Raw genomic sequence first — 25,052 nt, forward strand, 5'->3', positions numbered from 1 at the left:
GCTAGGAGACGGGAGGACGCTCTCTGAAACTATACGGTAAAAACAGACGGGAAGGAGCAACTGCGCTCAACATGGCATCAACAATCCAGGAGGACGGAATGCAGCTGGAGCTTGAGGCAGTCATCGGATTCAATGGTGAGATAGGGTTGTGTGTATTAAGCCTTGGGGTGTCTTTCTTCCTGCATTAATGAGGTATTTATGATCTGCAATGAGAATGACCCCCATCACTTTAGGCAGGGGATAAGGAGGTGTATGGAGGCAGGAGGAGTAACCCAGAGGATGCGCTACAAGTAATACCGCCATAAGGTGCCCTTCTAGCAGGACCCACTGTCCAAGTATGGCTGCTGTCACACCGGCGGCGTTAGGGTCAGTTCAGGGTTGTTAGGGTCAGTTCAGGGTTGTTAAAGTCAGTTCAGGGTTGTTAGGGTCAGTTCAGGGTTGTTAGGGTCAGTTCAGGGTTGTTAGGGTCAGTTCAGGGTTGTTAAGGTCAGTTCAGGGTTTCCGGAGGAGAGAAACTAATATAAAACTTTTTGATTTGATTTGATTTCAATGTGGTTTCAAGCAAACGAAAGGCTTCCGTTCGCTTCCATTCCGTCAGGTTTCCGTTTATGGACAGAAAAATAATTCTGCGCTATTTTTCGTCCCCCGAAAATGGGAATCTGCCGGAATGGAAGCAAACCCAACCTTTCCCGTTTGCTCTCCGCATTTTTGAAGCCCTGTTGAAACTCTACCGTATCGACAGCGCGGAGCCGTAACGTACACACGGCTCTAATGTACTGCCTAAATAACTCCGCCGTAGAACACGCTCTCCCGCCGTACAGATTTTAACCATGTCAGCCGCCGTCATGGGAGCGTATTTGTGCACAATAAGCAGAAAATAGAACTCCTCGATTTCCATGGGTTCACTTTGGCGTGTGCAAAACACGCAGCAGGCTCTATTTTTCTGCGCATTTATGCGGGAAGGAGAACTTTTTGAACTCGTGAAACGATCGGCCATCAATGGCGGCGAACATCTGTGCGTGTTTTTTTGCAGGCATAATTGCATACAATTTGCGTGTGCAAAAGGACAGTAAAATCCGCTGATGCACGCGCGAATACGCAACGCTCAGTCTACAAAAATGCACGCGAATATGCTTCTACTCGTGTGAATCCCGTCTTAAAGGCTGACCATTTTTGGTTTTTTTCCTGCACATGAGCGGGTCGGATCCCACATGCAGGACACCCTCGCCCTCAGCGGATTTTGGCTGTGAGCCCACCCACAGACCCTGCGTACGTCATATAATTGTATTGCTTATGACCACTGAGCCACACAGGCGGTCACACGCAGTACAGCTTGTTTTTTTCGCATTTCCCGTGCGTCGCTTCGCGATGTTGCGGGTACCTGCAGCCCATATGCCATGTAATTGTGTATGGGCTGGCGGTATATCCACGACCATAGAGCGCCATGGGTTTTATGGGCATGCATTGCACAGTAAATTAGAGCATGCTGCGATTTTCCTTCTGTTTGCTGAATACACGCACAAAAAAAATCATTGTTCGTTCCACAGACGGCGGCGCTCAGGCGCAGGCATATGCGCATAGGCTTGTGTGCAGGACCCATTATGGTCAGCGTGGGCCCCAAATACAATACCCTGAGTCCTTCTGATCGCCCCTCTTTTCTCTCGCTCTTATCTTGGTCAGAAATGAGATTTTTTGCTATACCGCTTTTTCGGTTCTCGCTTCCCGCTTTTTCCTTCCAGTTAAGTTACCAGGTTATCTTTTTGTATTTTTCCCCTAATGTTGTATTTATCGATTTTATTCCCCTTCCGCTTTTTCCTTTTTCCTATCCTACATGCCACTTTAATTCATGATCCTTCGTCTATGTTAATGGCGCTGCCTTCACTTTTTGCCTCTCGTGTTGCGTTTTTTTTAAAGACCCCCATGAAAAAATGTTGAGTAAGCAAATCACCCCAGCGCCAGCCCATAATAAGCGTGACCATCAAAGTATCTTGCCTCTCAATGGCGCCATGTAGCGCTGGTATAGACAGCGTTCTGGAGGCCGCATCACCTGGAGCTGGAAGTGAGCAGACACCATAGCATGTGCCTCTCAAACAGCGCCTCCCATAGACAATGGACAGGACCAGACACACTTGTGTCCTAGGGCAGAATAATTAAATAAAGCCATGCAGAGCTGATATATGGTGGTTCAAACAAATGAACAGTCAGTATATCCAATACACATATTAAAAAGGTTTTCCAGTCCTTAAACATTGATGACCATAAGTTATCAGTAGCTGATTGGTGTGAGTAGACCACCCGAGGCCGCAGCCAATCAGTTGGAACCATGTACAGAGCAAGAAGCAGACAGCTCCATACATTGTGAAGTGGCCTGATGTGGTATTGCAGACACAGTTCCCCATTGAAGTAAATGGGAACTGTGCCTGCAATACCATTCAGGGCCACTGTACAATGTATGGAGCTGTCTGCTACCTTTTATTTTGATTTGCTTTTAATGGATATTTCCTCTGTTTATATATATATAAAAGCGCTTGATTCTTGTTTTTACCCACCGTGTATCAACTCTGTAAAGCTTTATTTAATTCCTTCACCTGAGGAAGCATCTTCATCTGGACCTTAGGAATCCTACTCCGGTCTGGCGTCTCTGGGAGGCGCTGGTTGACAGTCACACTAGTTTTATAATGGAAACACTAATTCTAGCTAATTTCTGGATGCTGAGCACGGTCATGACATTGAAAATGTGAGATTCCTTCTTGTTTGTAAGTTACACAGGAGAAATGGAAAGAACGAGGAGTGTAAAGGGGTTGTCCACTGTTAGAAAAACATGACAGCTTTTTTCCAAACACAGCTCCACCCTTGTCCATAGGGTTGTGTGTGGTATTGCAGCTCAGTTGAAGTGAATGGGAGCTGAATTGCAATACCAGACACTACCCATGTACAAGGGTGGCACTGTGTTTAGAAGAAAGCAGCCATGTTTTTCTAACAGTGGACAACCCCTTTAATGAGATTTTCTTTTGTTAGAAAGGAAATGCAGGTCCGTGCTTCACATATGACATCTTCTTGTTTGCCTCTTGTATTCCATTTCTGCCCCCCAGCAGTAATCTGCCACCATCGCAGGGTTACATTTACCTGTGTAACGCTTCTCAATGACTCTGAGCTCCTGATGAAAGCCCTCCCCGTGTCCGTCACGGAGTGCCCCACAGTTATTGGGCCTGGAGGATGTAGAGTTTCAGGGACATTCTGCAGCCAATGTTCTCGCATGCGGTTAGAAGTTCATCCACAAGCTGATGCAAATTTTCGGCTCTGACATTTCCTAGCAAACTAGTTGACACAAATTTGAAAGCGTTCCATACTTCTCTTTCACCGTCCTTTAACCCCTTAATGACACGGCCTATTTCGGCGTTGAGGACCAAACGATTTTTGGTATTTTTTCATCTCCATTTTTCAAAATCCATAACTTTTTTATTTTTCCGTCAACGCGGCCGTATAAGGGCTTGCTTTTTGCATGCAAACTGTAGTTTTTATTGGTACCACTTAAGAGGAAGGGAGACCCCTAGTGGCAAGCACTTCAGAGGGCTTTTTCAGCATAAAAACAACATTTTAGATAGTTTGCAGTTTTACGAATGATCACACTAGTAATCACATAAGCACAAGTTGCTTGAAAAGTTACTGACCATTTAATATCTTAGCCTCTACAGTCATATTCCCATTATTATACCAGTAATGAATGCTGATGGGAGATTAGTTTATAGAGTCTTCTGCCACTTCATCCTCTTCTGTTTTAGGGCATGTGCTCTCTGGGCTGATCAGCCACCCAGATAGGGAACACCTCATTTACCCGTTGGGGTGCACAGTCATCATCCAGAGTGTGAATAAACATAAACAGCACTTCCTGCACGGTCACACCAACAATGTATCCTGCGTGGCCGTCTCCAAGTCTGGGAAATACTTGGCCTCAGGACAAGTCACTTACATGGGATTCAAGGTAAGAAATTCAGAATATTGATCATGTTTCAGCTCTACTGATCCAGAGCTGTATTCACAATTCTGCACATTGCTAACTGGACACAGTCAGTAAAGCTTGACATCAGAAACTCTCCTTACACATTAGATGAGCTTTTATAATGCAGGGAGAGAATATAGCTTGTCCAACATCAGTGCTTGAAGTAAAGGTGATACTTTACAGAGTACAAATCATTAAAATGTGCTCTGTAGGGACACAGGACATGCAGGGAGTACTGAGGGACTTCAGCTTTGAAACATGCAGAATTGTGAATTCAGCTCTGGAGTGTTACCAGAACTGTTTCTTTATAGGCAGATATTTTCATCTGGGACTATGCTAAGAGAGAGCCTTGGGGGAAGCTGAGTCTACACAAGGTTAAAGTGCAAGCTCTAGCCTTCTCACCAGATGACCAATACCTGGTGTCTCTTGGAGGGCAAGATGATGGCAGGTAAGCAATATAAGTGAATCAGATGGCTATAATGAGTCCAGCATCTCACACAGCCACCTCCTCCATACCTCGTGTCCCTCATGTATGTTCCCATCTTACAAAGTATCCAACTTCTATTCCGTAGTGTTGTCTTGTGGAACGTGGCGACCAGAGAGGCCATCTGCGGCAGCCCGGGTTCTTCCCTCAACGTGGGACATGCTCTAAGTGTGACCTTTACCAATACTAGCAATGACATGTTTATAACAGGAGGAAAGTAAGTTTCGAGGCTGGTGGACATACACTTTGTTTGACAGTTTGGCTATCTCTGGTAGACCTATAGAGCAGACGTGCACAAAGGCGGTCACTGCTTCATTCAAATAAGATGGACACAGGATCCCCATTTTGGACATTGGAGGGGGTCACTGTGGATAGGTGAAAACAGGGAGTAATGTCGCACAACTGGGATACCCCTTTATGTTAATATAAAGCAACCATGTGTGGGACTATACATATCCAATCTCTGGCCCGAACATGTCAGCTGCGCCTTAAGAACATCACAAGAATACGCCCTTTTCTCACTGTGGACACGCTAAAAACGCTCACTGTTGCCCTCATCCACTCCCGGCTAGATTATAGCAACTCGTTGCTGATCGGCCTCCCCTGCACCAGACTCTACCCTCTCCAGTCCATCCTGAATGCAGCTGCCAGGCTCATCTTCCTGTCCAGCTGCTACTCAGACGCCTCTGCCCTGTGCCAGTCACTGCACTGGCTGCCCGTCAGATATAGAATTCAATTCAAATTTTCTACCCTCATCCATAAAGCCCTCCACAGCACTTCGCAGCCCTACATTCCTTCCCTCATCTCAATCCACTACCAGGCTGGCGCCCTCCGCTCTGCTAACGAAATAAGATTAAGCGCCCCTTTAATTCGAACCTCTCATTCCCGCCTCCAAGACTTCTCCAGAGCAGCAGCAGTCCTCTGGAACGCACTACGCAAAACTATCTGGGCAATCCCTGATACACAAAACTTCAGGCATGCTCTAAAACCGCACCTCTTCAGGAGGCATACCATATCCCCTAAACCAAACCCCTCTGTACTCCGCCTGATAATGTGCTCCCTGTCCTACCGACTGCAACCCCTGCTAGCCGGCACCAACCGCCCCCTGCAGTCACATTGATTCAGCCACTATACGGCCTGACCATTGTCCCTCACTCTCCACCTCACCGTACCGCGCACATCTCCAGCCCTTTACCTTCTGTATCACCCCATTATTCGTAGTATGTAAGCTCGTTGGAGCAGGACCCTCACCCCTATTGTTTCCATCAACTGATTACTTCATGTAACCGTGGTCTTGTTTTTTTTACACCTGTCTTGTAAGCGCTGCGGAATATTATTATTATATTAGTCATGTCAAACACAATTTATATGTTTAGTAACAAACTGATTTAAAGGGAACCTGTCACTTGCCTAAAACATCATAAACTGACTCTTTTCAGAGTCTTGCGCAGCGCTCTTCTATACAAGTCTATGGGAGGGTGTGCACACGGCGTCGGCCACCACAGTAACAGGGAAGCGGGTGAGTATAAAAAATACAGTACCCGGCTCCCTGTCACCTTGACTAAGTTAGCTCATGGGGCTCTTGGCAGGTGACAGGTTCCCTTTACAGTTGGATTTGCTTAAGCTATTGAAACGCAAGGGCTCTTTAACACGGGACGGAATTACACCACAAGACGCAGCCAAATCTGCAGCGGCGGAATTCCGCAACAAAATCTGCAGCGCTATCTCTGGATTTTGATGCGGAGTTGCAGGCGGGTTTTAAGCCATTTTTACTGCGGCGTGTAGTTGCGTCGTATGGCCTATTCCGTCCCGTGTGAAAGGTCCCTAATGGATTCTGACCTCTGTGTTTGTTCACAGCGGGACCCTGCGAGTCTGGGAGGTGGATCTGCCAAACAGGAAATTGCGTCCCACCGAATGTCAGATGGGTCAACTTAAGCGGGTGATTACCTGCCTGACAGTGAGTACCACGCCGAGCTGATCCGCGAGCCGTCCACTTACACCACTATACATGGGATAGATGTCAGATTGTGTACGCAGTGATGTTCGCAGACAGCGAGGGTCCTGCGTACATAATGAAGCCATGAGGAGTGATGGGTTTTGTGAGTATTTCTGGTTCACGAATGTTAAAGGATACTATGATGGTTCAACCCTTTAAGCTCCGCCACATGAGTGTAAGCAAAAATATGGTCGCTCCTGCGCAACATATTTGCGCAGGTAATGGGTTTATTTTCTAAAGTGTAACTGCGTATATTTATCTTCTTCAGCATGTGTGCAAGACGCTATCCTGCTGTGTTTTGGGTACTTTCTGGGTTTGTGACAGAGTAGCTGATGTTGGAGACGTCTTCTGATGACGAGGATGCTCTTTTGCCTTGGTAGCTGTCGCGCAAATGTTGGCGGAGGTTGTTCCGAAAAGGAGATTAGGGGTTCATTCTCTGGGGTCCCAGAGTGCCGGCTTCTGATCTACGAAATTTATGAGCAAGTCCATCTGCACTCGATGGAGGAGGCTTCCAAAAGTCGATTCTCCTAAACACACTCCAACTTGTCTGCTCTGTCTTCACTTCAATTACCCGCAAACTTCATAGTGCCCTGACAGGTGGCTGATGAAAAACAATTCCCGCGCATGTCCGTTCACAGTTCGTGAGCATTTCTGCGCCAATATAGACTTCTATGGGACCTTTGTTGTACACTTCCGCACTTAAAATAGCGCATGTTAAAAACGAGCAATGTGAGGGAGCCCATTGAAATCAATGGATTCTATTGTATGTGGTTTCTGCGACCGTGTTTCTGCACGCAAAAGCGGGTGCAAAATTGTCCGTGTGCAGAAAATACCTGAGGGTACCTTCATATGGGAATGAGTATTTCGCAGGTCGCAGCAGAATATTACGCTGTCAAAATCCACAACAAAAACTGCAGGTCTAAATGTGGATTTTGACATGGAATCGCCGGCCATTTTCAATTCTACATCAGAATCCCCCCATTAGACCTGCAGATTTTAGTGGAGCTTTTTCTTGGACTCGTCCACAGCATTCTGCGGGGTGTTCCGTCCCATAGGAAAACTGAAGAACTCTAAACTCTAATCTTTGAAGCTCTGCTCTGGCGTTGAAGTTCCAGCTAGATGACATATAAAGGCTTATCATGTGATACTGGCGCCCAGTTGCCCAGTCAATAGTGATAGAGCTTCCCACAGTAACCATTTGGTGGTGAGATTGGATGACATTATTTATTACAAGGAGGGTTTATTGCAGGACGACTTGTATCCACAGACTCTTAGCTCATTGTACGAGTAGCAGAGGTCTGCTGTGGCTTCATATTAGTAGATGTCTCAATCTACAGATATAAATTTCATCTGGAGTGAGAGAGCTTCCTAAATGGATTATTCAATGGGTGGGGAAGGCATGTGACACCTTAAGGGAACTTTCACACAGGTGGAATTATCTGCATTCCGCACCGCAAGTCGCAGTGTTGGAGCGTCCATCTGGTTGGCAGCACCTTCATTTATATTATACAGTATATGACCATTACTATATGGCCGCTCTTGCCGAATGCTTGCCAATTCTCTACACGGGTTTCGCTCCACCTAACCTTTTTCTGTTTCCACCACCCACATTATATTATATATATGGACATTTTCCACCCCTTTAACCATGCGTTGTCCATGTTTCTCCATTCTGGTTATCATTTGTATTTCCTAACCACTATATGGTCCTCCTAGGTGGCAGAAGATGACAGCTGCTTTTATTGTGGTACTTCTACAGGAGATATCCTGAAAGTCAACATGAAGACCAAACTGTTGAACAGTTGTGGACCTCAGAAGGACCGCTTCAGCCTGGTGAGATGATCCAAAGCTTCTGTGTACCTGTGGGCAATGATGTGGAGTGTGGAGGTTCTACAGAAATATTAGAGAATGAATGTATGAATATTTGTACATTCTGGTGTTCAGTCCTCTGGATGAACCTTCTATGGTCTGCGCTTATATCGTTCTCCTGTAATCCATTTTTCTCTGCATTATCAGGGGGTGACCTCTATAGTCTTGTTGAAAACTGGAGAGTTTATTATTGGATCCGGAGATGGAAAATTATCACTGTGCAAAGCACCAAACTACAAAGCAGTGAAGTAAGCGGCCCTGCACCAAAAATCAAAGAAATTAGTGGTTTCCTGTAATTGCTGTACCTATCAAAAGCCTGTAGGTGGCAGTGTAATTCCATTCTGTCCCGTTCCACTCTGTTTTGTTCCGTTCTATTCTATTCTTTTTCGTTCCGTTCTGTTCTGTTCAATTCCATTCTGTCCCGTTCCACTCTGTTTCTTTCCATTCCGTTCTGCTCCGTTCTGTTGTGTTCAATTCCGTTCTATTCCTTTCTGTTCCATTCCGTTCAATTCTTTTCTGTTCTGTTCCATTCTGTTCTGTTCTATTCCATTGGGTTCTGTTCCATTCAGTTTCACTCCATTATGTTCCGTCCATTCAGTTCTGTTCCATTCTGTCCCGTTCCACTCTGTTTCTTTCCATTCTGTTCTGCTCCGTTCTGTTGTGTTCAATTCCGTTCTATTCCTTTCTGTTCTGTTCTGTTCCATTCTTTCCTGTTCTGTTCCATTCAGTTCTGTTCTATTCCATTGTGTTCTACTCCATTATGTTCCGTTCCATTCAGTTCTGTTCTGTTCTGTTCTGTTCGGCTCCTTTCTGTTCCGTTCTGTTACATTCTGTTTCATTCCATTATGTTCCATTCCATTCTGTTCGGCTCCTTTCTATTCTGTTCAATTTATGCACAGGAAATAAACTTTATTTTGATTCCAGTCTCCGCCTTTGTATTTTCCTTATACTCCAGAAGCGTGACACTGCAGGGAGCTGTGAACTCCATCACACTGAGAGGACAGGGACACCAGTTTTTTGTTGGTACCGAACAAGCCCAGATGTATCGTTTTAATTATCCAGAATTCAAAGAGGAGATCCTAACTACCTGCCACAGTGAGGCCATCAACGACATTGTCTTCCCCTTGTATGTAACTGATCATAACTCACTAATGTGTTCCATTAGCCTAGGGACAAATACGGGACTAGTCAAGCATACTACTAAAAGCTGATATTATACGACGCTCTATAAACCTCATACATTATCAACAACATGGTTATTTTTTGCTCTTCCAGTGGTACGTCCGAGCTCTTTGCCACTTGCTCTAAAAATGACATCCGTGTTTGGCACACCACCAGCCATAAGGAATTGCTGAGGATTACTGTGCCCAACGTGACCTGTAATGGCATCCAGTTCATGAGAGATGGCAGGAGCATCCTATCAGGTGAGAATGATCCTTATACCCTCCTGATGGCTGTTATGAGAAGAATGTATCCAGACGTGGCGGCTGAGGTGCCCTTAAAAACACACCTGACGAGCCACATGTGGTTTTGCTTTTTTTTCAATAAGTTTGTGGATTTTACTGCAGCCACATTGAAAGTCATCGCAAAACTGCATGTGATTTTAACTTTATCTCAAAGGCCCCGTCTGAATACAGCCTTAGGTCCCATTCATAGAGCTCCATGTGGTCAGTATTTTTCATCAGTATTTCGAAAACAAAACCAGGTATAGGTCCAAAACACAGATGGGATGGAAGTGTTTAACCCCTTAATGACGTGGCCCCTTTTTTTTTCCTATTTTCGTTTTTTTCTTCCCCACTTATAAAAATTGTAACTCCTTTATTTATCCATCGACGTCGCTGTATGAGGGCTTGTTGTTTTTTGCGGGACGCATTGTTATTTTCAATGGTGCTATTTAATGTACCATATAATGTACTGAAAAACTTTAAAAAATTCTAAGTGGAGTAAAATGAAAAAAAAATGACATTCCGCCATCTTTCAGTGCGTCTTTTTTCTATGGCGCACAAACTGCAGCAAAAATGACATGATAAGTTTATTCTACGGGTCAGTATGATCACTACGATACCAAACTTGTAGAGTTTTTTTTTCTGTACTACTTTTTTTTTCAAAGACATTAAATTATTTTCGGCCACCATCTTCTGCGCACAATAACTTTTTTATTTTTCCGTCGACGTAGTTGTGCGAGGGCTCATTTTTTGCGGGATGTCCTGTAGTTTACGTTAGTACCAATTCGGAATACATAGGATACGATTTTTGATGGCTTCTTATTGCATTTTTACTGGGAGGCACGCAGGAGACAGAAAAAGTGCATTTCTGGCGTTCTTTTTTTTTTTTTCCAGATGACTTTTACCGTGCGGGGTAAATAACACTCTACTCTGATAGATCAGACTTTTATGGACGCGGCGATACCAAATATGTATTTTGTTTTATGATTAAGACCAGGTTTTCGAGAAAACACGGTGTGTGTGTGTGTATATATATATATATATATATATATATATATATATATATATATATATATATACATATACACACACACACACATACAGTACTGCTCTCTCCTCAGCCTGGAATGACGACAAGATCCGAGCATTCACCCCCGAAAGTGGCCGACTAATGTACCAGATGGAGCACGCACACAACATGGGAGTTACAGCGATTGCTGCCACCAGTGACTGTAAAAGGATTGTGAGCGGCGGAGGAGATGGAAGGGTTTGTAGATACTGTATGAATACATTAGCACTCTGCTGCACAGCATGAGATATAGATCATGAAGTGAGACTGTGTTCAGGTACGAGTGTGGGAGATCGGCAAAGAAAGCCAGCGTCTTGTGGAGTCCATGAAGGAGCACAAGTCAGCAGTGTCCTGCATCAAGCTGAAGAGCAACAACCGCGAGTGCGTTACTGCCAGCTCCGATGGAACGTGCATCATATGGGACATTGAGTAAGTATCGTGTGCACACTAGTTCATTTAGTATTACCTCTTTTTACATGCCTCAACGCCATTTTAAAACCTGGGTACCTGTTTCCCTGTTTGTGAATGACCATGGCGGCCATGCGCAGCACGGTTTAGTTTTTTTATTTGTATTTCCCACGTTGTTGGTAAGCGATGACGCAGGTACCCGCAGCCCATATGCAATGTTAATTGCGTATGAGCTGCTGGTTCGGCCGGCCTCCGCAGCAAAATAGAGCATGCTGTGATTTTTCTTCCGCTTGTAGAATACGCAATTTATATCCAGGTGTGTGGACGAAAAATCGAAAGTACGTGCCTTCCAATGCCTGCGTTTTGGCGCGGATACCGATTGCAGAGTCCACAATTGGAATCCGCCGGCGTGAGCCTGGTAATACGCGGGCACTGAAAGGCATGGACTTTCGAAGTGTCACTCACACTTGTAGGTAGGAATTGCGGATTCTGCAAGTGGAAGAAAAATCTCAGCATGCTCTATTTTACTGCGCATTCCGCACTTCTGAGCTCCATTGACCTCTATGGATGTGTTTGATCCGCAGTGCTTATGGACGCTGATTCGTATACAAGATGCTGGGAGACCAGATACAAATACTATAAATAAAGCAGGAATTTGTGGGCACACAATGCAGGACAGTCTGGGGAGGAACACCCCATCCAGCCTGTCTGCAAGCTCCGCTCGTTCTTCTGGGCTCTTCCTCCACAAGAATAAGAGCCCCTTTTCACTGGCGAGAAAACCGCACGTTTTTCGTGCAATGTGAGAGTGAGTGAAAACGCATGATTATGAAACCAATGAATTTCAATGGTTTCATTCCCATTTGCAATGTTTTCCCTCCAGCGATGCTGTGTGGAAAAAAAAAATCGCAGCATGCCCATTCTTTTTGCGATATCACCAGTTTTTTTCAGTGGGGCCGGCAGCATTGAAAGCAATGGGAGAGAATCGCTATCCCCTGCTGCGGATGTGACAGCTGCAGCAGGGGATTCCTTGGATGTGAAACCCCTGGATGCTGTCACATCCAAGGGCTTCACCTTGTTGTCAGTGGGGCCGGTGGCAGCAGCGCCAGCCCCACTGACAATATAGGGAGAAGATCGCGCTCCTCTATCACTGCCACAGCTGTCACAGCAGTGGCAGACGATTGCAATTTCTCCCATTGATTTCATTGGGGCCGGAGCCGCTGCCACCATCCGCATTGAGACCAATAGGAGAACATCACGATCCCCTGCTGCAGCTGTGACAGCTGTAGCAGGGGATTCCTCCAGCTATTTTTCTCCCATTGATTTCAATGGGGCTGGCGCTGCTGGCCCTATTGAAATGAATGGGAGAAGATTGCTATCTCCTGCCGTGGCTGTGACAGCCACAGCAGGAGATTCCTTCAGCCCTGCTGGGATGGGAGGCTGTTTCCCTGCGAAAACACCTCACATCCACGGCTTTTCAAAAGGATTGTGAGAGCGCTATCGGGGCGTCCATCACTTTATATCACTCTCACCAGTGGAAAGGAGCCCTAAGTGTTTTGTTTTAAAGTAGTTTATACTACTTCCAAAGTAAGTAGTATAAACCAGCCAAGCCTGGAGAGTAATATTCTGTCCTGAAGGCTCTCAGAACATCTCACCATGACAGCACAAGGGAATGTCGCCTGGACGGTCGCCTGAGAGATAAAAGGGTGTTTCCAGGGGGTTGGGCAACTTTCTCATCTCATTCCTTGGTTGTGATCTTTCTTCTGCACAGATGATACGCTGTATGTCTGTGAGGAAAACCGCATGCATACGCTACCATACGCAATTTGTTTTGTGGAATCTGACCCGCTCGTGTGGGCCAGGCCTTACGTGGAAGATAAAGCTATTTATGTTTGATCCTAAGTTCAGTAAACACGTTCGGATTTGCCGTGGTTTTTCTGTTGCGGTTTTGCCGCAGAAGAACTGCTTCTGCGGCAAAACTGCTTCAAAGGTTAATTTTGGCTTGCATATTTTCTTGCGGAAAAATCTACAAGCGTTTTTTTCCGCAGCGCTTTTTTACTTTTTGCAGCCGATTTTGGTGCGGATTTTGCTGCGTCCATAGAGGTCTATGGACAAAAAAGCGCTGCGGAAAAGACAGAAGAATGGACATGCTGCTTCTTTAAAAACCGCTCCGCAGTTGCATTTCCGCACTGCGGCTGTGTGGAAAAAATCCGTCCTGTGAGAACAGCTTTTTTGCAAAACTCATTTGTGCTGCATTGCACTGCAAATGCAGCGGTTTTGCCGCAGTGCGGATATGCAAACCGCGGCAAAGCCGCAGCAAATCCACCCTGTGTGAACCCAGCCTCGATCTTTTTTACTAGGACTTCCCAATTTTACATTTTTAAGGATTGTTTCCAAACTTCCGGAGGGGACCGTGTAGAACCTTATTTAAAGCCGGATGTCTGAGATAAAAAGCAGATAAATTCACATAAATTCGAGTTGCACCTGAGAGGTTCCATTCACATGGAGGCAGCACATTGACAATCATGTCCTGAGACGGAGAGGAGTAGGACATGCCATGAGTTTTCTCACGCGGACCATTGGTCCATGTAAAAAACCATCAATGTGCATGACCTCACATGTCCTACAGCGGGGCCGCATGCAGCCGCTGCTCAGCGCTCATAACAAAGGGACGATTCTTGGCCCATGGAAAAGAATTTTGACAATCAGCCTGTGTGGGTGGATAAGCAGGACTCTCACTGTCTATGCTAGAAACATGTGCACTCTTTTCGTTTTTCCTTCGGTTTCTATGATTTGGAGCAGTATTTCGGTTTCTCACAGAGCTCAGCTTACACCCCTCTCAGACTCTGCAGGGCAGCAAAAATCACATAACAGATTCATTTTAAGTAGTTGAGTCACTTTGTAAATCCATAACCTTTCCTGATCCCAAATTACAGCTTGGATTATCCTCCGGAGCTGCACTCCCTGTTCGGCTGGTGGAGTCACTGTGTAAATATATTTAAATAAATGAATACTGACACTCCAAAAAACCACAATCCACTGGACTAGAGATTGAACACAAGGTATATACTGTATTTTATTGATCACCCATAGATAACTATCAGGCGTACTCCTGGGTCAACACATAGGGTATCTCTAATATATATATATATATCCTGTTATTAATACTAAGAATAATAATAAAATCAAGTAAAAACACTTCACTCCTCCAACATGCGGTGCAGAGTAATGCATTACATACAGTATATCTTAGGCGGGCTCACAACCAAATGCGAAATCTGGGATCATCATCTGCGCGGAGGATCCGTGGCAAAACGCAGGCATTGAAAAGCATGTAAATTCGCTTTTTCGCTTAAACTCATGGATATGAATTACATATTCCGCGAGCGGAGGAAAAACCGGGAGTGAATCGCTGTTCTTTTTCCTGCGCAATTCCGCAGTGTTTCTTGCACCTCCTAGTGTATTTTGCACACATCCCCATTGACTTTAATACAGATATTTGGTACGGAAATGCGCTGGAACATAGAGCATGCGGAGTGTGTTTTTTTGCACAACTAAAATGTGCAGGAAAAATACTAAATCAATGTGTTCTATTCTCTGCGCATTGCTCGCCCAAAGATAGGGCGATCCAGGGGAACGCACAAAGATAGGGCGATCCAGGGGCACGCACAAAGAAAGGGCGATCCGGGGGCACGCACAAAGAAAGGGCGATCCGGGGGCACGCACAAAGAAAGGGCGATCCGGGGGCACGCACAAAGAAAGGGCGATCCGGGGGCACGCACAAAGAAAGGGGGCGATCCGGGGGCACGCACAAAGAAAGGGCGATCCGGGGGCACGCACAAAGAAAGGGCGATCCGGGGGCACGCACAAAGAAAGGGCGATCCGGGGGCACGCACAAAGAAAGGGCGATCCGGGGGCACGCACAAAGATAGGGGGATCCGGGGGCACGCACAAAGAAAGGGCGATCCGGGGGAACGCACAAAGAAAGGGCGATCCGGGGGAACGCACAAAGAAAGGGCGATCCGGGGGAACGCACAAAGAAAGGGCGATCCGGGGGAACGCACAAAGATAGGGCGATCCGGGGGCACGCACAAAGAAAGGGCGATCCGGGGGCACGCACAAAGAAAGGGCGATCCGGGGGCACGCACAAAGATAGGGCGATCCGGGGGCACGCACAAAGAAAGGGCGATCCGGGGGCACGCACAAAGAAAGGGCGATCCGGGGGCACGCACAAAGAAAGGGCGATCCGGGGGCACGCACAAAGAAAGGGCGATCCGGGGGCACGCACAAAGAAAGGGCGATCCGGGGGCACGCACAAAGAAAGGGCGATCCGGGGGAACGCACAAAGAAAGGGCGATCCGGGGGAACGCACAAAGAAAGGGCGATCCGGGGGCACGCACAAAGATAGGGCGATCCGGGGGCACGCACAAAGAAAGGGCGATCCGGGGGCACGCACAAAGAAAGGGCGATCCGGGGGCACGCACAAAGAAAGGGCGATCCGGGGGCACGCACAAAGAAAGGGCGATCCGGGGGCACGCACAAAGAAAGGGCGATCCGGGGGCACGCACAAAGATAGGGCGATCCGGGGGCACGCACAAAGATAGGGCGATCCGGGGGCACGCACAAAGATAGGGCGATCCGGGGGCACGCACAAAGATAGGGCGATCCGGGGGCACGCACAAAGATAGGGCGATCCGGGGGCACGCACAAAGATAGGGCGATCCGGGGGCACGCACAAAGATAGGGCGATCCGGGGGCACGCACAAAGATAGGGCGATCCAGGGGCACGCACAAAGATAGGGCGATCCAGGGGCACGCACAAAGATAGGGCGATCCAGGGGCACGCACAAAGATAGGGCGATCCAGGGGCACGCACAAAGATAGGGCGATCCAGGGGCACGCACAAAGATAGGGCGATCCAGGGGCACGCACAAAGATAGGGCGATCCAGGGGCACGCACAAAGATAGGGCGATCCAGGGGCACGCACAAAGATAGGGCGATCCAGGGGCACGCACAAAGATAGGGCGATCCAGGGGCACGCACAAAGATAGGGCGATCCAGGGGCACGCACAAAGATAGGGCGATCCAGGGGCACGCACAAAGATAGGGCGATCCAGGGGCACGCACAAAGATAGGGCGATCCAGGGGCACGCACAAAGATAGGGCGATCCAGGGGCACGCACAAAGATAGGGCGATCCAGGGGCACGCACAAAGATAGGGCGATCCAGGGGCACGCTCAAAGATAGGGCGATCCAGGGGCACGCTCAAAGATAGGGCGATCCAGGGGCACGCTCAAAGATAGGGCGATCCAGGGGCACGCTCAAAGATAGGGCGATCCAGGGGCACGCTCAAAGATAGGGCGATCCAGGGGCACGCTCAAAGATAGGGCGATCCAGGGGCACGCTCAAAGATAGGGCGATCCAGGGGCACGCTCAAAGATAGGGCGATCCAGGGGCACGCTCAAAGATAGGGCGATCCAGGGGCACGCTCAAAGATAGGGCGATCCAGGGGCACGCTCAAAGATAGGGCGATCCAGGGGCACGCTCAAAGATAGGGCGAGGCTGGGGCACGCTCAAAGATAGGGCGAGGCTGGGGCACGCTCAAAGATAGGGCGAGGCTGGGGCACGCTCAAAGATAGGGCGAGGCTGGGGCACGCTCAAAGATAGGGCGAGGCTGGGGCACGCTCAAAGATAGGGCGAGGCTGGGGCATGTCCAAAGATAGGACATGCCGCGATTTGTTTCCCGCTTTGCATCACGGTGCTAGGCAGGAAAAAATAAATAAATACAAAAATCGCTCTTGTGTATGACTCCATTCAAAATAATGGGTTTCATATTCATATGGGATTTGTGCATCTCACAGCACAGCAATGTTGCGCGATTTTCTCAGCCGTGTAAAAACAGCCTAACAATCATAATCGCGGCAACACAACACTATAACTGTGCAACTGAAAGTATTTTAAAAATGTACAGTAATTAGGAATAAACTAGTTCAGTGACTCCCCTTATTAGCATACGTGCTGTACACACATCCATACCACACCCTAAACCAAAAATACGCAGGTAACGCTCTGTTCATGTCTGCACCTTAATGGAACAGAAGACTGAAAATAAAACCACTGCCATCTATCAAACAGACAGACAGAACCCGGTCAACGCCTGTCATAGACTATAATGGGTTACGTCATGAATGTCGGAAAAATAGCACAGCATGCTGCAGTATTTATCACAGAAGCATTACATGGAATGAGATGACTGAATTTTGAACACAGCGTAATGCTGGTTTCACACGGCCGAGAAAATCATTTGAGATTTGTGTGTTGCGAGACACACAAATCCCGCACGAATATGAACCCCATTCTTTTGAAAAAAAGGGAACACTTGCCTAAAAGGCACGGTACGGGTCCTCCTGCTGCTCTCTGGAGCTCTGCCGGGCATCCTGCAGTCCTCGTTCACCCACAGAAAATCACTTTCTGGTTGTGGGATTCAAAAATCCCGCGTTTAGGAAGCGATGGTTGAACCACTGTGAGGACTGTGATTGGTTCATCCAGCTCTACATTGATTGGCTGAGCAGAGTTTGAAGAACCAATCCCATTATGGAGGCGGACCTATGAATTGGCTAAGCCGCGGCATTGATTGGCCAATTCATAAATCCCGCCTTCACAATGTGATTGGTTCCTCAAACTCTGTTCAGCCAATCAATGCAGAGCTGGATGAACCAATTACAGCCCTCACATTGATGCATCGAGCGCTGCAGGACCCGGACTGTGCCTGCTAAGTAAGTATTCCCTTTTTTTTCTGGGAATGCAGCTAGGATTTATTTTAGGGGTAGGGAATTGCATTGAATCTGATGAAAGTTGCTAGTTTTGGAGATGCGATAAACAAAGAGGCTCCATAGGAAAACATGGACTACAAAACATCGCGGATCGCGGCTGTATAGAGCACGTCGCGATTTTTTTTCTCTGCCGTTTACACAGTCTTTGCGATGCTGAACGATAATCATCGGGCCATAAGATATTAAATGGTCAGTAACTCCTCAAACAACTTGTGCTTATGTGATTACCAGTGTGATCATTCGTAAAACTGCAAATTACTGTGTTTATCTAAAATGATAAAATGGCCTCTGAAGTTCTCACCACTAGGGGTCTCCCTTCCTCCTAAGTCTTGACCACTGCTTGCTGTCAAGTCCGTTACTGGAGACGCTACGATGGCAGAATAGGAAATAAATCCTCATAGGACCATCTTATGTCCACTTCTTTCAAGACAGACAAAATGAGCCTCCGAAAGCCTCTTCTCCTCTGGGTGTCTCTGTAACATTCAGAGACAATTACCGCAGCGGTTTAGGTGGAGAGCTCCAGCTCAGCCGCGGACACCACCAGCAAAGTGCTAGCTGCAGTTCAGGCAAGAAAATCAAAGGCTACAAATCTAGTCTTACGTGACTAAATGTTGGCGACGTTAATGGATGCCAGCGTCAATAGAGTGGATACCACTGTCCTGGATGATTGAGTTTGATGGCTTTCTCTTCCCCCGTGCCCCTTTTAACCTCTTGAACCCTTTGGCCCTTTTGGTCAACACTGAAGTGTTCAGGGCCATGCAGCTATTTTGACACAGGCCCACCCTGTGCTTTATTCTCATTTCCAAGCTCCAACACAGAGGACCCTGAGGACCTCCTATCTCCAGATGAAAGAAGTTTCCACACCCTCTCCAACACCTCTGGCCCCTCAGCCTCTGCTTCCGAGGAGGAGGAGATTTCCTCAAGAGCCAGGCACCAATGGGAAAGTTTGACCAGAAGGAGTCAGTTTTACCTTTCTTTGGTACCTTGGTTGAAGTAGTAGCTCCTTCTTGTTTTTGACCCCCTGCTTATGCTTTTCCTCAATCCACTTCCTACTGTCCTCGTCCATATTTTACACGTCCCTTCAGATTCTCCTGGCTTCCTCACATAGTCCAACATCCCTGCAGAGCCTCAGCACCAAGTTCCCCAGGACAGAACCAGAGGTTGTCCCAGCAAGCCGAGACTCTTCCAGCTCCCCGTTCTTATAACTCCCTTGCTGATTTCTCGGTAGTGGGGTCACTGCAGGCAACACAACCCGTGTGGACATACCAGAAACTTGAAAAAGTCCTATAACTTTTCCTGCAGTAACTAATGAGTTGTTTCCTCTCAGAACTGACGAATCTCTCTCTTCTTTCAGGCGGTTCAGTAGAAAGCAGATGGTATTATCCAACACGTTGTTCCGCTGTGTCTGTTACCATCCCGAGGAATTCCAGATCATCACCAGCGGCACCAACAGAAAGGTCTCCATCTTACTACATGACTTCATCTGTTGAGCTTTATTTTCCCACAACCTGGAGCACACCTAAAAAGGGGGTGAAAGGGAGGGGGCGGTGGTCTTCTGTAGGTAACCCCTTTCCAGGGCATATGGATGAAATAGTGGGGGTCTCATTGCTTTGGTCTTCATGTATTAATCAGATAAAGGAACCTCTGCAAAGAATGGCTCTTCCTTAGAAGAAGGCCCAATGTCCACGGGCAGCTTTAAGTTGCAGAATCCACACGGGTGCCCTGCAGTTCAGGCTGCCCATAGGAAGCCCCGGGCGTCCACACTAGAATTCTGACGTGCGGATTTGTTTGGATTCCACATGCAGAAAACAAATCACAGCACGCTTCATTTTAGTGTGGTTCCTGCACAAACGGCTTCCATTGAAGTCAATAAAAGCTGTCCGATCCGCGACCCATCCGCAATTGACAGGCCGCAGATTCCACAGGGAAGCAGGAGTTTAAAAAAAAAAGTTCTGCGGATGTGCTTAAGTGCAGCGGCCAGTGCCTCTGCACACATCCGCAGTACAGACCTGGACAGGTATGCAGGGTGGCTGTCTACGGACAGGGTCAGATTCCGCTGTGGGCTCCCGAATGCAGAATCCAACCTGCCTGTGGACATGAGCCCGAACTCAGCTTAGGCTACTCTGACACCGGCGTTAGGGCTCAGTTCAGGCTTTCCATTTCTCTTGATCCATTTTTGAAACTGAAACAAAACTGAAAAAAAAAAATAGATCACTTTTTTCCCCATTTATTTCAATGGGGTTCAGAAAAAAATGAAAAGCAAACAGAAAGGCCTGCATTCCATCCCGTCAGGGGTTTTTTGGAGGGAAAAATAACGCTGCAGGCTACTATTTTTCAATTTAAAAAAAACCCTGAAAACTGGTTGTCCATAAAAATGGAAAATGTCTGCATAACCAATAATCACCACCAGGTGGCACTGCTTTGCAGTGTAATATGTACATCACACCATACAGAGATTCTACATAGAGGACTTCTCATCTATTAAATGGTATTTATGTCCTTAAAGGGGTATTCTGGCGATTGAAAGTGAAATTTGTATGATTCATAAGGTCATAATATGTAATTTTGCGATATAATATTATAACTTGTATTACAAAGCTGCAGAGATATCTATTTCCCTTAGGCACCCCTCCTTAGTTCTGCATTGGTATGCAATGGTTACGTCCTGCACGCTCCGGTGTTTTACTGGTCGGGCATGCTCAGTGTCTTCACATTCTGTAATGATGATGCAGTTTGTACAGCTGTGACTGCACGCTCATCAGTAACTGGCAGTGGGGCATTGTGGGAAATGTAGTTTTTGCACTCCCTGGTGGCCAGCAATGTGGAAATCAGCAGCTGGCTGCAAAGCAGCGGTGGAGCCAGTTGGCAAAAGAAAGGTACTAGAGTTCAGTTTGATGATTTAGATCGACATTTGGAAGAATGGCAATAAGTGGAAACTTAAGAAAAATTTTGAAAATTTTGCCCAGTTTCCGGAATCCCCTTTTATGGAGGAATTCTAATCTCAGGAATCCTATTGAAATGTGTTCAAAATCACAAACCAATACACTCACCCATAAGATGTTTATTCTCAAAATGCTTTGTTCTCCAAGTATTAATTCCTCTGCCCTCTTGTTGTTTACTGCTCATTGCAAGGGGAACAAACTACCTCCAGAGGGGGCCAATGCTTGCACACTTGTTACCCCTTTCTGGTGCCCAGGAGCGCATACACATTAGCCCGGCCACCAGCTTCTGCTCTACTCTACTATTTCTTTCCATTGAAGAGATAGTTGGTTTCCTTGGCAACAAGCAGTAAACAACCAGAGGAATCAATATCTGGAGTATCTGGAGAACGGAGCATTTTAGAAATAAGCATCTTCTGGGTCAGTGCATTGTTTTGCAATTTTGAACACATTGAGATAGGATTCCTGAGATGGGAATACCATACTCAGTACAGATAGGGTAAGATCAGGACAATGTAACCATGAGAAGCCATTTTCATCAGCTGCATATATACCTTTTTTGAGTGTATGGCTAATATTAATCAGTGAAATGAATTTTTCAGTGTATCTAAACTACTGTGTTGCTCTCTTGTAGATTGGATATTGGGAAGTGTTCGATGGATCAGCTATCAGAGAACTGGATGGATCCATGTCAGGAGCAATTAATGGCATGGATATAAGCGACAGTGGAAGTCACTTTGTCACAGGTGACAACATTTCTGCAATGAGGCCCACTAGTCTGAGTAGTGCAGAACATTACATTATTCTGTCTTGTTCCGAGCGAGTATATAGAGATTTATTATTAGGCAATGGTCCGTGGGGGAAAGTATGCAAATGCAAAGTAACTCATGTCAGCAAAATGAGAAACTCCTCCAAAAGGAAGAGCGACCCATCTATAGTCACATAGTATGCAAGGCTGAAATACTTTAGGTACTGCTGCCTTCCAATAGATGGCACTGTGGAGGTATTGTTTCATCTCCCTTATAGGCTGAAAAAAGACACATGTCCATCTAATTCAGTCTATTACCCCCCAGTGTTGATCCAGAGGAAGGCAAAAAACCTCAATGAGATAGAAGCCAATTTTCCTCTTTTTAGGGGGGAAAAAAAATTCCTTCCCGATTCCAATCTGGTAATAATCCCCGGATCAACGACCCTTCTGAAGTAATCAGTGAGGCTAGCTTCACACTGGCAAGAAAATCGCGCAATACGAGAGGGAATGAAAAGGCATGGTTATGAAACCAATGATTTTCAATGGTTTCATTCTCATTTGCGATGTTTTTACTCGTGTGATGCTGCGTAAGAAAAGAAATCGCAGCATGTCCTATCTTTATGCGGTATCACCTTTTGTTTTCAATGGGGTCAGCAGCAGCAGCGTTGGCCCTATTGAAAACAACGGGTTGAGCATCGCGTTTCGCTGCCATGGCTGTGACAGCCACGCCGGGGGATTCCTTCAGCCCCGCAGGGTTGCATGTCTGTTTCCATGTGAAAACTCCTCGCATCCAGGAGTTTTCAGAAGGACTGCGAGGGTGATATCGAGACGTGAATCACAGTCGCCCTCGCCAGTGTGAAGCCAGCCTGATGTAACATGTAATATTGTAACACTCAAGAAAGGCATCCAGCCGCCTCTTAAACTGTTTTCTCGAGTATGCCATGTCCCCATCCTCAGGCAGAGAGTTCCATAGTCTCACTGCTCTTACAGTAAAGAATCCCCTTCTATGTTGTGCAGAAACCTTCTTTTTTGTAGATGTAGAGGGTATCCCCTTGTTACAGTCACAGTCCTGGGTATAATAGATGATGGGAGAGATCTCTGTATTATCCCCTGATATAGCTATACATAGTTATTAGAGCGCCCCCTTCTTACAGTCCTGGGTATAATAGATGATGGGAGAGATCTCTGTATTGTCCCCTCAAATATTATACATAGTTATTAGAGCGCCCCCTTGTTACAGTCCTGGGTATAATAGATGATAGCAGAGATCTCTGTAGTGTCCCCTGATATATTATACATTGTTATTAGAGCGCCCCCTTGTTACAGTCCTGGGTATAATAGATGATGGGAGAGATCTCTGTATTGTCCCCTGATATATTATACATAGTTATTAGAGCGCCTCCTTGTTACAGTCCTGGGTATAATAGATGATGGGAGAGATCTCTGTAGTGTCCCCTGATATATTATACATTGTTATTAGAGCGCCCCCTTGTTACAGTCCTGGGTATAATAGATGATGGGAGAGATCGCTGTATTGTCCCCTGATATATTTATACATAGTTATTAGAGCACCCCCTTGTTACAGTCCTGGGTATAATAGATGATTGGAGAGATCTCTGTAGTGTCCCCTTATATATTATACATTGTTATTAGAGCGCCCCCTTGTTACAGTCCTGGGTATAATAGATGATGGGAGAGATCTCTGTAGTGTCCCCTTATATATTATACATTGTTATTGGAGCGCCCCCTTGTTATAGTCCTGGGTATAAATAGATGATGAGAGAGATCTCAGTATTGTCCCCTGATACATCTATACATAGTTATTAGAGCGCCCCCTTGTTATAGTCCTAGGTATAAATAAATGATGGGCAAAATATCTGTCTTGTCCCCTGATATATCTATACATAGTTATTAGAGCGCCCCCTTGTTACAGTCCTGGGTATAATAGATGATGAGATAGAGCTCTGTATTGACCCCTGATATATTTATATATAGTTATTAGAGCGCCCCCTTGTTACAGTTCTGGGTATAATAGATGATGGGAGAGATCCCTGTACTGACCCCTGATATATCTATACATAGTTATTAGAGCGCCCCCTTGTTACAGTCCTGGGTATAAACAGATGATGGGAGAGATCTCTGTATTGTCCCCTGATATACCTATACATAGATATTAGGTCGCTCCTCAGCCGCCTTTTTTCCTGCCTTTATACCCGCTCAAGCTCTGATATGTTCTCCTTGAGTACCGGTGCCCCAAACTGTCCACAATATTCCATGTATGATCTAACCAGTGACTTGTAAAGAGGAAGAACAATGTTCTCATCATGCGCCCCTAGACCTGTTACGATTCCCCCCCATGATCCAATTTGCCTTGGCAGCAGCTAACATGTAATATTGTAATGCTCAAGGAAGCGTTATCCTGCTGCTAAGCTGGGTTACACGGTGGGGCTAGGTTGGATGCCTATGTACCACTGACAGGGTCATGGGAATCTGAACAATTCCAGCCCATATAAAAGGTCCCTAAGTTGGAGTCCCGCAGGGGAGGGAGTTGTGCTACATTTACATAAACTGATACATTGAAAGAAACAGACTAGGTGGATTCCAGTTATTAACCTCACAGTCCTATTTCCTAATAGCAAGCCGAGATATTGAAATGATGAGTAACTGGTGAAATATAGAAGAATGCTTTATGACATGTATGTGATGTAGCAATAGTCTAATTACATTTACATTTTATGATCCAGGTGGAGATGACAAACTGGTAAAGGTCTGGGACTACAACCAAGGTGAAGTGACTCAAGTTGGCATCGGACACAGTGGCAGCATCAGCCGGCTTAGAATCTGCCCTCTCTCCAAGTATATCATAAGTGTGAGCACCGATGGAGCCATTCTACGCTGGAAGTACCCCTATCCTGCCTAGAGAGCTCTTGTCCTCCATCAAGGGCTCCATTAATGGACCAAAGGCTCCACCTTTTTTTATACTGTGGCTATCCTGTAATATGACCTTGAGGTCCAGCGTCTTCCCCCAGGTCTTGATGGTTTCAGTACGGATGATGCTGAGGACCTGTAAGCCGAAACCTTCCACATTACCGGAAACGATCAAAGATCTGTCCAGTTTTCTCATGTCTGGAAATAAAGAAGATTCCTGTTCCAATATTCTTGTATAGATTAGAACATCTGTAGTCAACATTATTCAACCTGATTGCAAATTAGGTTTATTTGTCAAATTTACAAAATCATTAAAAATAGCATTTTGTGTTGTA

At 46.2% G+C, this 25,052-nt stretch overlaps 1 protein-coding gene across 1 annotated transcript; it reads left to right on the forward strand.

The window, feature by feature from the left end:
* Nucleotides 1–25,052, forward strand: CFAP52 (cilia and flagella associated protein 52). The gene is made up of 14 exons (XM_066586601.1): nucleotides 1–135; nucleotides 3,783–3,982; nucleotides 4,312–4,448; nucleotides 4,573–4,701; nucleotides 6,342–6,441; nucleotides 8,197–8,313; nucleotides 8,497–8,597; nucleotides 9,305–9,475; nucleotides 9,625–9,773; nucleotides 10,916–11,061; nucleotides 11,141–11,292; nucleotides 19,457–19,559; nucleotides 21,676–21,787; nucleotides 24,534–25,052. The coding sequence occupies exons 1-14, from the start codon at nucleotides 72–74 to the stop codon at nucleotides 24,707–24,709; spliced, it is 1,857 nt and encodes a 618-aa protein (XP_066442698.1). The 5' UTR covers nucleotides 1–71; the 3' UTR covers nucleotides 24,710–25,052.

This window comes from Eleutherodactylus coqui, chromosome 13 (assembly GCF_035609145.1).
Source record: "Eleutherodactylus coqui strain aEleCoq1 chromosome 13, aEleCoq1.hap1, whole genome shotgun sequence".
Lineage (NCBI taxonomy): Eukaryota > Metazoa > Chordata > Amphibia > Anura > Eleutherodactylidae > Eleutherodactylus > Eleutherodactylus coqui.